A 13,564-nucleotide genomic window follows, 5' to 3' on the forward strand; every position below is an offset into this window, starting at 1 on the left:
ACATGTTAGCTTCCATACTGCAACTGTGGTTCCATGAATAGTATACAGGGAGTGATTTTTAAGTGTCTGAAAAGGCCCAAAGTATCTTGGAGTAATTCTGTAGCTGTTTAAGTGTGGACAACGTGCCTGTTAAAGGTTTGAGAGACACCCCCCTCCCAAAAAAAGAATTGTATGTGATTCCAGAAGGGGGTAGACAGCAGAAATATTTGTGATAGCATAAGTTTATGTTACAGACTATTTTTTGCTGCTTTTCTCTTTAATCTTATACCTATACATTCTTTTCTTTACTGATGACTTTATTTCTCTCTACCTCCTCTGGCAGCCTTTTCCCTATTAAAGGACCAATCTGTCTAAGGTAGAGACACTAAATTTCATTATATTGATTGCTATACCTGCATGTCCCTAACTTGTGGAAGCCATGCTAATCGTTCAACTGTCTTACTTAATGTGGCTGTGTTTTGGTTATAAATTATATGCAATATAAAACTCACAAGTTATTGAGTATGTTAAATTATACAGTATATCAAATTATATAAAGTGTCAGTTCTAACCATTCGTCATAATTTCTATTTTAAAATTTAATGTTGCTTTTCCTTTTCCTTTGAAAAAAAACACAGATTAGAATTTGAGAGACAGCAACGAGAAGAACTCGAAAAATTAGAAAGTAAAAGGTAACTGATATGGATGTTTGACTGTAAAGATGCATGTTGATAATTGGTAGAAAGAAGAGGAATTATATTATTTCTTTTACTGGAATATTTTATTCACACATTAAATCTTAGGGAAATGGGGAAGAAAATTTCATTTGTTAGCTTTCAGGCTTTGCAGAGCTTTCCATTAAACAAGTCTAACGTGGAAGGACAAACAAGGAAGTCCATAAAATTACCTTAGTTTTTTTGTACTGTACATATTATCAATCAAATATGAATTTTTAAAATATTTGTTTATGCCGTAAACTTCGTTGTACTTATTCACATTCTATGCACATCTTTTTATAGTATTAATAATGATTTTTAATTAATAACTTGTTTTAAAAACCACATAGAAGACTTTTCTTAATGAAGAATTATATTGATTTTGTTCAAGGGTTGCCTCTGCCAATAGTTACTTCATAACAGACCAGCTTTCCATAAATAAGAAAACAAAAGGCGAAGAGGCCAGACACCTTTGTAAAGCTTTACATGTCCTAGGTACAAAATATTTGAAAAAATACAATCCTCTCTCTCTCTCTCTCTCTCTCTCTCTCTCTCTTAAAAAAAAACTTTTAGAAAGCTGATAGAAGAAATGGAGGAAAAGCAAAAGTCTAACAAAGCTGAACTAGAAAGAATGCAGCAAGAAGTGGAGTCTCAACGTAAGGAAACGGAAATAGTTCAGCTGCAAATCCGAAAGCAAGAGGAGAATCTTAAAAGGAAAAGCTTTCATATAGAAAGCAGGATGAAAGACTTGCTGGCAGAAAAGGAGAAATTTGAAGAAGAGAGATTACGCGAGCAGCAAGAAATAGAGCTTCAAAAAAAGAAACAAGAAGAAGAATTTTTTGCCCGAGTTAAAGAAGAACTTCAGCGATTACAAGAGCTCAATCAGAATGAAAAAGCGGAGAAAATGCAGATTTTCCGAGAACTGGAAAAGCTTAAAAAGGAAAAAGAGGAGCAGTATATCAAGTTAGAATTGGAGAAAAGGAGGTTGGAAGAGGAAGAAAGAGATCAAGTATTACTGGTGGCAAACTTAGAAGAGCAGCTCAGAGACAAACAAGCCATGATACATCTGGTCAAACTAGGAGATGTGCAAAGGGCTGAAGACGAGAAGAAGAATCTTGAAGACATCAGAGAGTCCCTCTTGCGAGTCAAAGAGGCCAGATCTGAAGGAGATGAAAACAGCGAAGAGTTAGAAAAGGCACAGTACAACTACATGGATTTCAAGAGGAGGCAGCTAGAAGAGCTAACTAGTTTAGAGAGAGACTTGGTTCAGCAAAGGGATCATCTAGAAAAAGACGTAGCTGAGGAACACGAAAATCTGAATCGTTTGAAGTGTGCACACGCACAACATTTAAACCTTGAGAAAAACGATGAAATGGATGCTGCCTTGACGGTTGAAGAATGTAACAAAATAAAATCATGTGAATACAGGCTGCAGCTTAAAGAACGGCAGCTTCTGTATCTGACAAATAACCATTTGCCAGCTTTGTTGGAAGAAAAGCAGAGAGCCTCTGAAGTTCTTGATAGAGGCCTGCAGAACTTGGACAATACTCTTTATGAAGTTGAAAAAGAAATGGAAGAAAAAGAAGACCAGCTAGCGCAGTACAGGGCAACTGCCAGCCAGCTGCAGCAGCTCCAAGAGACATTTGAATTCACTGCCAATGTAGCTCGTCAAGAAGAGAAAGTTCGGAAGAAGGAGAAAGAAATTCTAGAATCAAAGCAAAAGCAGCAGCGAGAGGCACTGGAGCAAGCGGTGGCTAAGTTGGAAAGGCGACACTCTGCTTTGCAACGTCATTCAACCATAGAAATTGAGGAGCAGAAACAGAAGCTTGCAACTCTGAACAGCAGTTGCAGCGAGCAGGCAGGCCTGCAAGCTACTCTAGAGGCAGAACAAAAAGCCTTGGAAGAAGACAGAGAACAGTAAGAACCAATTTTATCATTAATAAACACGTACTTGCAGCTTTTCAATGCCACCCAGTTTTAATACACCCAAAAGTACTTTATGGAAGCTGAAGGGTCCTTGTTGTGAAGGTTTTTTTCCCTTTTAGCTGTAGGCGCTTCCTTTGTGCTTTCCTAGTGGTTTTCGGAGAAGCAATTACAGTGGAACCTCAGGTTACATACGCTTCAGGTTGCAGACTCCGCTAACCCAGAAATAGTACCTCAGGTTAAGAACTTTGCTTCAGGATGAGAACAGAAATAGTGCTCTGGTGGTGCGGCGACAGCAGGAGGCCCCATTAGCTAAAGTGGTGCTTCAGGTTAAGAACAGTTTCAGGTTAAGAACGGACCTCCGGAACGAATTAAGTACTTAACCCGAGGTACCACTGTACAGTGGAACCTCAGTTGTCAAACGTAATCAGTTCCAGAAGACCATTCGACTTCCGAAACATTCGACAACTGAAGCACAATTGCTGGTCAGCAAATTCCTTTTAAAAAATGGAGAAACGCGTCTCAGAAGCCGTTCGACTTCTGAGGCGCATTCAAAAACAGAAGCATTCACTTCTGGGTTGTCGGCATTTGGGTTCCAAACTGTTCGGCTTCCAAAGCATTCAACAACAGAGGTTCCACTGTATTGTCACGACAACAGCAGGAAAAGAGAAGGGTTAAACTCACTCCCCATTTCCTAGGATTCTGATAAGTACCACCCCAGCAGATGTTATTTACATTTTTTCCAGAATGTTGAAGGCAAAGACCCATTAAATGCCGTGTCTAAAAGGTATAGGTAAAGGGACCCCTGACCATTAGGTCCAGTCGTGACCGACTCTGGGGTTACGGCGCTCATCTCGCTTTATTGGCCAAGGGAGCCGGCGTACAGCTTCCGGGTCATGTGGCCAGCATGACTAAGCTGCTTCTGGCGAACCAGAGCAGCGCACGGAAATGCCGTTTACCTTCCCGCCAGAGCGGTACCTATTTATCTACTTGCACTTTGACGTGCTTTTGAACTGCTAGGTTGGCAGGAGCTGGGACCGAATCGCGGGGATTCGAACCACCAACCTTCTGATCGGCAAGTCCTAGGCTCTGTGGTTTAACCCACAGCGCAATCCGCCGTGTCTAGTTTGGCCATTAAGCTGCCTCTTTGGGGGCAGATGGATGGCCAGTCCCTGAGGGGAGAAGCTGAAAACTTCTTTAAACTTCTATTGTGCCAGTGTTCTACCTTCCAGATTTTTCTGTATAGTTCCAGTTGCACGTTAAGAATTATAACCATTACACAAACAGCAGAAAAATAACAAACCCACGGGCAAGCCTAACTTCAGTGCAGCAGGAATGATAGCCTCCAAACTAATGGCAGTTGTGGATTGCTTCTTGTAGTAAGAACTTTTTTTTAGTTTGTGGGGGAGATGTTAAATTCCTATTCCAGTGAATCACTGTGGGATGAAGATACAACTTTATATTTTGGTTTCGGCTCTTTTGGACGTGGACCAAACCATAGGTCTAAACAAATAATCTTGCTCATTTAACATTGCAGCAGTTCCGCAGAAAGGAATGAGTGAAGTTTTCTCTTTCCCTCGAGTAGAAAATTTGAATTTGAATCAGCTGTGCATGTATACATGTAGCAAGAAGCTAACTTTTGGAGTGGGTGGAGGGGAATGGTTAAAGTTCTTAAATACTTTCCAGTGCAAGTATTAGATTCAAATTTTCATAGAATCATAGAATTCTGTTCTAGGGGAATTGGAGTCATTTAACCCTTCAAAATGATCATTTTGAGTGATCTTTAAGGCATATGGACTGTCAGGATATGCAAGGCTGCATGCATTTGAAAGCACAGAAAGCAAATTAATTGTCTACCTAGTTGTTCTTTTTAGCATACTAGTTTCCTAGTTTTAAAAGAGGCACCCACCAATCATGGTCTTTCTGCTCTGTTGAACTAAGTTTGCCTTCTTCTAAAATACTTGAACATTTAAAAACATGTTTGTGTTCATTTGTTTAAATCTAATGGCATCTTTTGACTTCAGCCAGTTCCTCTGGAGACTCAACTGCTGAAATTGTTGTTGATGCTCTGAAATGAGGCAGGGTTACTCAAGTGTTGCTAATGGCCTAAGACTCATGAATCAATCTAACTTTAATGAGCTGACTAAGATATTTGCTGTGAAAATTACTAGTGTTCATTTGTTTAACTAATATATTTAAATCCTAATGAAGTTCCTTGTTGACAAATGACTACTTAGGCACATATATTGACAAAAAGAATGTTACAGTCTAAGGAAATGCCCCTTATGGAATAACATCCTGATTTAATTTCTTCTCAAACCATATTGGCTCCATTTTTGTGTCTACCATATTAGACACAAGTATGATTGGAGGCAGTAAGCACTGTTGAAATTGGGTCCACATATGAGCAGTCTATTAGTACTCCCAGTACGTTTCCGAGCACAATTCAAAGTGTTGGTGTTGACCTTTAAAGCCCTAAACGGCCTTGGTCCAGTATACCTGAAGGAGCGTCTCCACCCCCATCGTTCAGCCCGGACACTGAGATCCAGCGCCGAGGGCCTTCTGGCGGTTCCCTCATTGCGAGAAGTAAGGTTACAGGGAACCAGACAGAGGGCCTTCTCGGTAGTGGCGCCCACCCTGTGGAACGCCCTCCCATTGGATGTCAAAGCGATAAACAACTATCTGACATTCAGAAGACATCTTAAGGCAGCCCTGTTCAGGGAAGTTTTTAATGTGTGCTTTTACTGTATTTTTGGTTTCTGTGGAAGCCGCCCAGAGTGGCTGGGGTACAAATAAATTATTATTATTATTATTATTGTTGTTGTTATTTTAGGGGTTGTTTTTAAAAGTCTGGAACGGATTAATCCGTTTTGCATTACCTTCTATGGGAAAGCGCGCATCCTTCAGATGTGAAGGAAAGCTATCCTATCTTTAAAAGACATCTGAAGGCAGTCCTGTTCAGGGAAGTTTTTAATATTAAACGCTGTATTGTTTTTAATACTTGATTGGGAGCCGCCCCGAGTGGCTGGGGAAACTCAGCCAGATGGGCAGGGTATAAATAATAAATTATTATTATTACTATTATTATTACTATTATTATTATTAGGGAGACCCTCTTAGAATCCAGCTTAGTATGAGTTTTCCACCCTTTCACCCACCACCTTATTGATTGTGCCAGGGACAAGAAATAACACCCCTGTTTTTCCACAGGCTTTTAGTTTCTTACCCCCAGGATAAGAATTACCTACCAGCTGAAAATTGCCTAAATTTATTTTGTCTCTATAGGCTGAAACTGAGGGGTTCGGGGTGCAGCTTTTCTTAAGGAAGTTTACCGCTGCAAAGCTTTAAGAAACCCTACTGTGTTGATGCATCTTAAATAATACGTGTTGAAATTTTGCCGACAGCTTGGACTTGCAAATACAGCAGTTAAAGCAGAAGATCTATGAAGGAGACGGGGTTGAAAAAGGGTCCCTAGGAGCTGGAGAAGAGAGATTGTCCCACAGCAGTTCCCCTTCTAGTGTTACAAAATCTCAATCCCACTTTATTCCATTGGTAGATGACAGGTATGTATTCCTGGTTTCACCCCAACCCAACTTCTACATTTTAAAAAAAACAACCCTATAATGCAGTTTTCTTCAGAAGTATTTTTAGATGGATGTCTTTTAATAGCACTGCTAAAAAGAATGCTTTCATTGTAATCAGAGTATAATGGCACAGTTTTTTGCTTTGAGGCGTTTGAAATGTTTTCCAAATAAGACTCTGAACTTTGTTTGATTTTACCTGAGGTAAGCTCATGAGTTTGGTCTCTTAAAAACAGAGCCCAGGGGCTCGCAGCGTTTTATAATTGTAGTTCCACAGCGGCTGGGAAATCTGTTTAATGCCATGTAATCAAGAGAATATAAAATATTACCCAATAGCATACAGAGAGCCAAATCTCCCCACCCCCCTTAAGCACCCTTGAGGTGGTGTTTTTTTTAAAAAAAATATATCATTGTGTGCACCATTTTGCTCTTCCTTCTGTTGCTTTTAACCAAGACTGTGCTCTCTCTAGCAACTCTTACGATAATGCTTTCTCTTATTATAAATAAGCAAATTTCACAGTGGGAACTAGAATTATATCCTGAAAGCTGTGGAAACAGTCCTGTTGCTACCGAAGGCAACAGCAAAGCTTTCATAGATTTTTAATGGATAATTACAGCCTATGGCTGCCACTGGATGTTTTAACTTAATGGGGGAATTGGCTGTCACTAATTCTTGTCTTTACTGCAATTAGTAAGTGCAGAAAACTTAAGAGCAAGGCAAGCAATTCCTCCTGCAGTTGAAGTGACTGTACTAATGTACTACTTATTTATTGTGTAGCCTGTCCCTTCCAAAGTCTCGGGACAGGTAACAATATATTAAGACCATAAATCTGTTCATTATTAACACTTCCATCATCCTGCCCTATCTCTAACCATCAAAAGGCACTTAATCTTTTTGTTCAAGGTTACCTAGGGGACAGAGCCTTAATGGTCCTTTACATAGTTGAGTAATTCTTCTCTCTTTTATTTGCAATTTTAAAAACATCTAGAATAAATGCCTTTATTGAAGAAGAAGTTCAAAGACGTCTTCAAAACATACACTATACATGTGGAGAAAATAACAATAGCCTCTTGCAGTCTGCAGAACTTTCAAAGGTGAGAAAATATAATTGGTCTGTCCCTAAGCATGAGTTTATGTTCACATCGGGGAGGGGGAATGTCTCCACAAAGTTGTATTCCCCTCATATTCGTCTTTGCGTTGATAATTGCCAACTCAGAAAAGAGAGAGAAGCCACACACTTTTGGCTTTTGCTTCCCTTTTTCTCGCACAATGGTTCAAGCAGCAGTAAAATGGAGTTTGAATTGCTTCTCTGAAGTGCATTTGTTTTGTACATGCAGTCAGATCCACTTATTCCCCTCAATTTAATCCCTGACAACATGGTTATTGCAGCTGGCGCTAAATAATTTGTAAATGATAAATGATAAAACAAAATGTTGCAGTGTGCCCCTTGTGTACATGTATTTCCTGAACCTGTCGCTGGGAAGTGGAAGAGAGCAACGAGAGAATACAAAACAGCCTTCTACAGGAGGCTTGGAGAGCTATAGGTGTTGTTTTCTTAAAAAAAAAAAAATTGAGTTTTTCAGATTTTAAAAATTTACAAACAATTATCAGCCAACCAACATAGAAAGAGAATTCCGAAAAATCTCCTGAACTTCCTTCCTCCCCTTTGTGGGTCCTTATATTAACCTTTTCCTCCTGCATCTTGTCTATTAATCCAAATCTGTTGTTGTTGTTTAGTCATTTAGTCATGTCTGACTCTTCGTGACCCCATGGACCAGAGCACACCAGGCACTCCTGTCTTCCACTGCCTCCTGCAGTTTGGTCAAACGCATGCTGGTAGCTTCGAGAACACTGTCCAACCATCTCGTCCTCTCTCGTCCCCTTCTCCTTGTGCCCTCCATCTTTCCCAGCATCAGGGTCTTTTCCAGGGAGTCTTCTCTTCTCATGAGGTGGCCAAAGTATTGGAGCCTCAGCTTCAGGATCTGTCCTTCCAGTGAGCACTCAGGGCTGATTTCCTTGAGAATGGATAGGCTTGATCTTCTTGCAGTCCATGGGACTCTCAAGAGTCTCCTCCAGCACCATAATTCAAAAGCATCAATTCTTCAGCGATCAGCCTTCTTTATGGTCATCCAAATCTATTAAATCTCCATTATACCCAAAATTTAACATTAAACTACAAGTGTTATTCCAATCCGCCTGATAATTTTAATTGTTTGCCATGGTTTTTGTGGTAAATTATATATTTCCCCTTTCCGTATTAAAATTTTGGTCTTCCTGATTCTTCTGGTCATTTTGAACAATTCAGCATAGTCCATCAACTTTATCTGCCATTCTTCTCTGATAGGGACTCTGTCTTCTTTCCATCTCTGGGCTAGTAAGGTGTGTTTTTTCAGCCTGCACTGAGTGTACCCCATCATAGACCATTACTGGGGTGTTGATGCCCGGGATTTGTTCTCTTGCTACAGTTACAGAGTGGGAGTGAGCTTTGGGGGGATAGGCAGACTACCATGGGCTCACTTTGGTACATTTTCCATTTGCCAAATCTGAGTATTTGGACTAAATAGGCTGGCATTGCTAATATCCCAGCTGAGCTGGGCCATTTGTTGTCTTGATTACTTTTGTGCCGCTCTTCTGAACATTTGAACTTTGCCTGATTTCCAGGATAACGAGAAGTTTTATAACGACACTGCTCAACGCAAGTTGAAGTATGAGGTAAGTTATAGCTTGTCATCTTGAAGAAGTGCTCATCTTAAATTATGGCATGCTCTGTAATTAAATTTCTTTAACATTTTGCAGCATAATTATAATTCTGTATTCCTGCAAGATTAATAGCCAATGGAATAAGGCTTAAAATTAAAGCTTCTGCTATGGTAAAACTTTGGTTGGTCATAGTTTGTTATTATTATATATATATTTTGACACTGCAACAGTTTCAGCGATCTATAATTTAGAAAAAAATGTTTATATATTTAGGTGTAAGTAATTGGTTGAATACCCTGATATACTGCAACTTAGATTCAATCAATCAGTCAATCACCTACTCTGAATTCCAACCTATGTCAATGGTATGAGAGAGCACGGTCTTCTAGTCAGTTGTGCATGGCCCATATAGTCTGGAAAAATTAAAGTTCACTTTTCCAAATGATCAGAAATACTGCATGCAAACTGTTGCAGATTCCCAACTTTAGTTTTCACAGTAAGTTTCTTTGCTTCTGCTAATATGCTTTCCTTCCTGTTTTCCGAGCAAAAAGACAATGCTTAAATAACAGCTTTTTATCAAAGCTGATTAGGTGATTTTTATCAAAACATTTGCTTCTTTTGGGGGACTGATAATATAAATTTCAGTTTTATTTTTGAAATCGGTAGCTCTGCCATTAGGGATGTGGATCGATCCTTCAATATTTACCTAAGTGAAATGGATACTGTTCGAAATGCAAGATCATGCTAAAGGGAAATTATGGGTTGGAATCACAACTGATCCCACTGATTTAACATAGTGTCAATGCTGTTTAATCCAGAGTTGAACAAAACAATAAAATCCTCATCTGAAAATTTACATGAGAATACATTTTCAGTTAAACACAAGAAGTGCCTTTTTGTGCTTGTTTTTTTTTTTGACATTTTAAACAGAAAATGCCCCTTTATGGCTTTCTCGCTCTACCTACTAATGACAGCCAATGTTACACAAGTGAAGATACAAGAATAGCAGACATCAGTAAGCAGGACGAAAGCATAGATGCATTCAATCCTCATTGGAGAAGAGTCCCGGAGTTCTGCGTGACTCAAAAAACTACAAATAAAACAAGACAGTTAGGACAAGAATCCATCAGCTGGCTGTGCAGTAATGAATGTGACTCGAATCAACCCAAAGTCATAAATAGCAAGAGAACTTGCCCCAAATATTCTGCAGATTTTCATCTTCAGGCTCATGACAGATATGGAATGATTCATTCATCAGAAAGCAAATCTGCATGCTCTCATTTCGACATCACAGGCTTAGCTGCTACTATTTGGGAACCCAGTAGTTTGGGAGCAGAATCTGATCTTGCTGTTGACTGCCGCATTCCTCCCTCAGAACTTTTAGCCTCTGCCAAACATCAGTCCGGAGCTTGCATTTCTCTCTCTCTCAGAGAACACAGTAACCAGATCCCCCAAATTTGTGCCCAGATTCCAAAGCAGCAGTTAGATGAGAGAGCTACGAATGCCAGTCAGAGACCTCTCCCAGAGTCCCATGTGGGAACAAAGCAGAGTTATGGGCTGGGACATCTCTTCAGCAAATTCTCCAGTATTTACAGTGATACCAACTATCAAGTGTTTAAGCGTAGCTGGTTTTCTAAGCAGATCAAAGGTCTGGCCAGTCTGTGTGACAAAAATGAGACGTGTACACAAATGGTGTCATTTGTGAAAGACTTTCCATTTATTAAAAAAATACAGCTAAATCTTCTTTTAGGTGTGAACAAGAATGGCTTCCGTGATGCAAGTATCAGTCCAGGAAGTCCTGTGCAAAAAGATGAAGATATGAAATTCTTACACTCCGGCATTTCCATTGATATGTGTACAGCAGATCATTCTGAGAGATATACTTACTTTCCCAGAAGGGAAAAACTGGAAACTAGCCTTGTGCTTAAGCAAGATTTTGTGTGCTTTTCAGATGGGCTTCTGAAATTGCAGCTGTGCTCTCAGGATGAACTGTTGCAATATGTGAGCTATATCTTGCCAGAAATTTGTGCCAAACCTGATGAGTTAAAAGGAATCTACTGGATTGCTGTAGGAAACCGTAACAGAACTGGACCAGAGCCTGCATGCTTGCTTTTACTAGGTTCGGTCCTGTATGCCATTACTACATCAGCCAATCCACTGGAGAGCAGTCAGGACTCTCTGGAAATTTTTCATGTTTTCCCAATTACCGCATTAAGAGAAATCCAAATTGGCTATGCTGGACAGAGCATCAGACTTTTGTGTTCTAATGAAGAAAATATAATGAAAATATTTACCTTTAACAAATATTTCACACAAAGAATATGCCATGACATACTTAGCCTTGTAATATCATCATCTGAGTCTGCTTACTTAAATCACCCACTCCTGAAAGGAGATCTGCTGCAGCTTTCACTTGACTGGGCTTCAGCAATCTCCGATTTGGTTTTTGAAAATGGTTTGCGTCTCTCATGCAGCTTTGAGGCCAATTTAGCTGATCTGGTGTACATGCTCCATGGAAACATGGGCATCAACAAGCCCCCTTTAGGAGAAATTCAGATACTGCTCTATACAACAGTAAAACTAGAGGGCAAAATCCGATCACTAGTCCTTACAAATACTCATGTAGGTCTTGTAGAGGAAGAGAGTATCTTCTGCCCAGTTCCTAGCCCTTTACATTCCCTAGTTGACCAATTGCAATTTGACAAAATTCAGCTGCATTGTTTGAGTGAGCTCAAGTGTATCGTTGTCCTGGAGAAAGAAAATCTAATCGAAATTGAGCTTGTATTTTCTCGTGCAGGTAAGGTTGGCTGTGATTCGTCCCGCAGTTTGGCTTGCATTTCTCAGAGAGAGGCATTTACCCAACTGAGAACTGTTTCACCCTTTTGTCATGCCCAACCTAGCACTCCACCATATATCTGGAAATTGACTTTCAGTTCAAATGAAGATGCCATTAAGCTAATGCTGCATTTGACAGGACAGTAAATCTGGGTGCTTTTTAGATGTTATGTTCAAAAGAATGCAAATCAAATGTGTGTTTTCATGTAAATAATCTCTCAGATGAGACACATACTTAAGTCTTAGCAAGCAGGGCTGTGTTAGGGAAATAGTCATGCAAAAATTTCAGCTCAGAGTTGCTTTACACTACATCCAAGATGTATCTGAAATTTAAACCACAGAGCCTAGGACTTGCCAATCAGAAGGTCAGCGGTTCGAATCCCCACGACAGGGTGAGCTCCCGTTGCTCGGTCTCTGCTCCTGCCAACCAACAATTCGAAAGCAGGTCAAAGTGCAAGTAGATAAATAGGCGAGAAGGTAAACGGCGTTTCCGTGTGCTGCTCTGGTTCGCCAGAAGTGGCTTAGTCATGCTGGCCACATGACCCGGAAGCTGTCTGCAGACAAATGCTGGCAACCCCAGAGTCGGCCACGACTGGACCTAATGATCAGGGGTCCCTTTACCTTATTGGTGTTAAGCATCAGTTTTAAATATTCTTTATGGTGGGAGAGGAAGGCACTAATATCCTCATGCCCTCTTTCGGACAAAAAATATAGGAACTGAGTTTTGGGTACTTCATGTTCATGCACTTGTATCTTCAATTCGGAACACTTTCATATTTGGGAAGGCATGACTTTACATTGGAGATACAATGACAACCATCAGTAGATGTGGCAACTGATCTCTGTGTGAACAGGGAAGATTTAATACAAGCAGTCAGAAGTCATGTAAAGATGTGCTTCTCTGCCTTAATCCAAAAATGATTTAATGGAAAGCAACAGCTTGTCTGCGGGTTTAATGCTGATGCAATGATTTCTCCCTTTTGCTCCTCTTGAATAAAACTTTTGCTGCCTTCACTTTCATTGGTGCATGATCTGATTGCTAGGGTGTTTTTATTTCTTGTTTCTGTGGACTGCCTTGAAACTGTCAATGCATAGCTCACTTATTAGTGTGTAAATGCTGGGACAGTGTGTATATACTGAGACACAAAAATAAACTGAAAAACCACCTGATTCACTTTTCAGACATTACAGTCCCCATGTGGAGATGAGTTGCCTTGACAGGGAAAGTAATATGTGAAACTACCATAAGAAACAATTATGATATCTGTCCTGAAACCAGCATTTATTTAAGTATCAAAGAGAAAAGTGTTATGAAATTAATCTTCATGCTATGTCCTCAAATGACACCTTTATGCTCATTACTGCTAAATCTTTCAGTAGACAGAGTCATAATATCAATAATAGCTTTAAGGGAAAGTAGGCACTGAGCTGGGTTTTCTTCTTTTAAATGGCAAGTTACCATTCTAACACAGCACAAAATTCTTGAGGGAAGACTTCGTTTTGCAACTTTTTGTTGTTGCATAAATATGTGGAACTATGACAAATGTGGATACCCACATACTTTGTTTCTTGTTTTTAAAAAACAACTACTAGGGACGCGGGTGGCGCTGTGGGTTAAACCACAGAGCCTAGGACTTGCCAATCAGAAGGTTGGCGGTTCGAATCCCTGCAATGGGGTGAGCTCCCGTTGCTCGGTCCCTGCTCCTGCCCACCTAGCAGTTCAAAAGCACGTCAAAGTGCAAGTAGATAAATAGGTACCGCTCCGGCGGAAAGGTAAACGGCTTTTCCATGCGCTGCTCTGGTTTGCCAGAAGCGGCTTAGTCATGCTG

The 13,564-nt window shown here is 40.1% G+C and overlaps 2 protein-coding genes across 6 annotated transcripts in view; both read left to right on the top strand.

Moving 5' to 3' along the window:
* The window catches only part of KIF16B (kinesin family member 16B), a 112,790-nt gene that overhangs the window by 65,899 nt on the left and 33,327 nt on the right, over window positions 1-13,564 (top strand). For 3 of the 5 annotated variants that reach the window (XM_083431444.1, XM_083431448.1, XM_083431446.1), the window contains 6 exons: window positions 323-355; window positions 618-671; window positions 1,269-2,612; window positions 6,023-6,181; window positions 7,189-7,294; window positions 8,862-8,912. In XM_083431444.1, the coding sequence (XP_083287570.1) occupies window positions 323-355; window positions 618-671; window positions 1,269-2,612; window positions 6,023-6,181; window positions 7,189-7,294; window positions 8,862-8,912 (1,747 nt within the window). The remainder of the gene's footprint in view (window positions 1-322; window positions 356-617; window positions 672-1,268; window positions 2,613-6,022; window positions 6,182-7,188; window positions 7,295-8,861; window positions 8,913-13,564) is intronic. The other 2 variants (XM_083431445.1, XM_083431447.1) reach the window with 1 other exon arrangement.
* LOC310673296 (uncharacterized protein) lies at window positions 8,921-12,158 on the top strand. Its single transcript, XM_083431647.1, has one exon. It carries the CDS (start codon window positions 9,834-9,836, stop codon window positions 11,880-11,882), a length of 2,049 nt encoding a protein of 682 aa, XP_083287773.1. The 5' UTR covers window positions 8,921-9,833; the 3' UTR covers window positions 11,883-12,158.

The sequence above is a fragment of the Podarcis tiliguerta genome, assembly GCF_965153285.1.
Source record: "Podarcis tiliguerta genome assembly, chromosome: 3".
Lineage (NCBI taxonomy): Eukaryota > Metazoa > Chordata > Lepidosauria > Squamata > Lacertidae > Podarcis > Podarcis tiliguerta.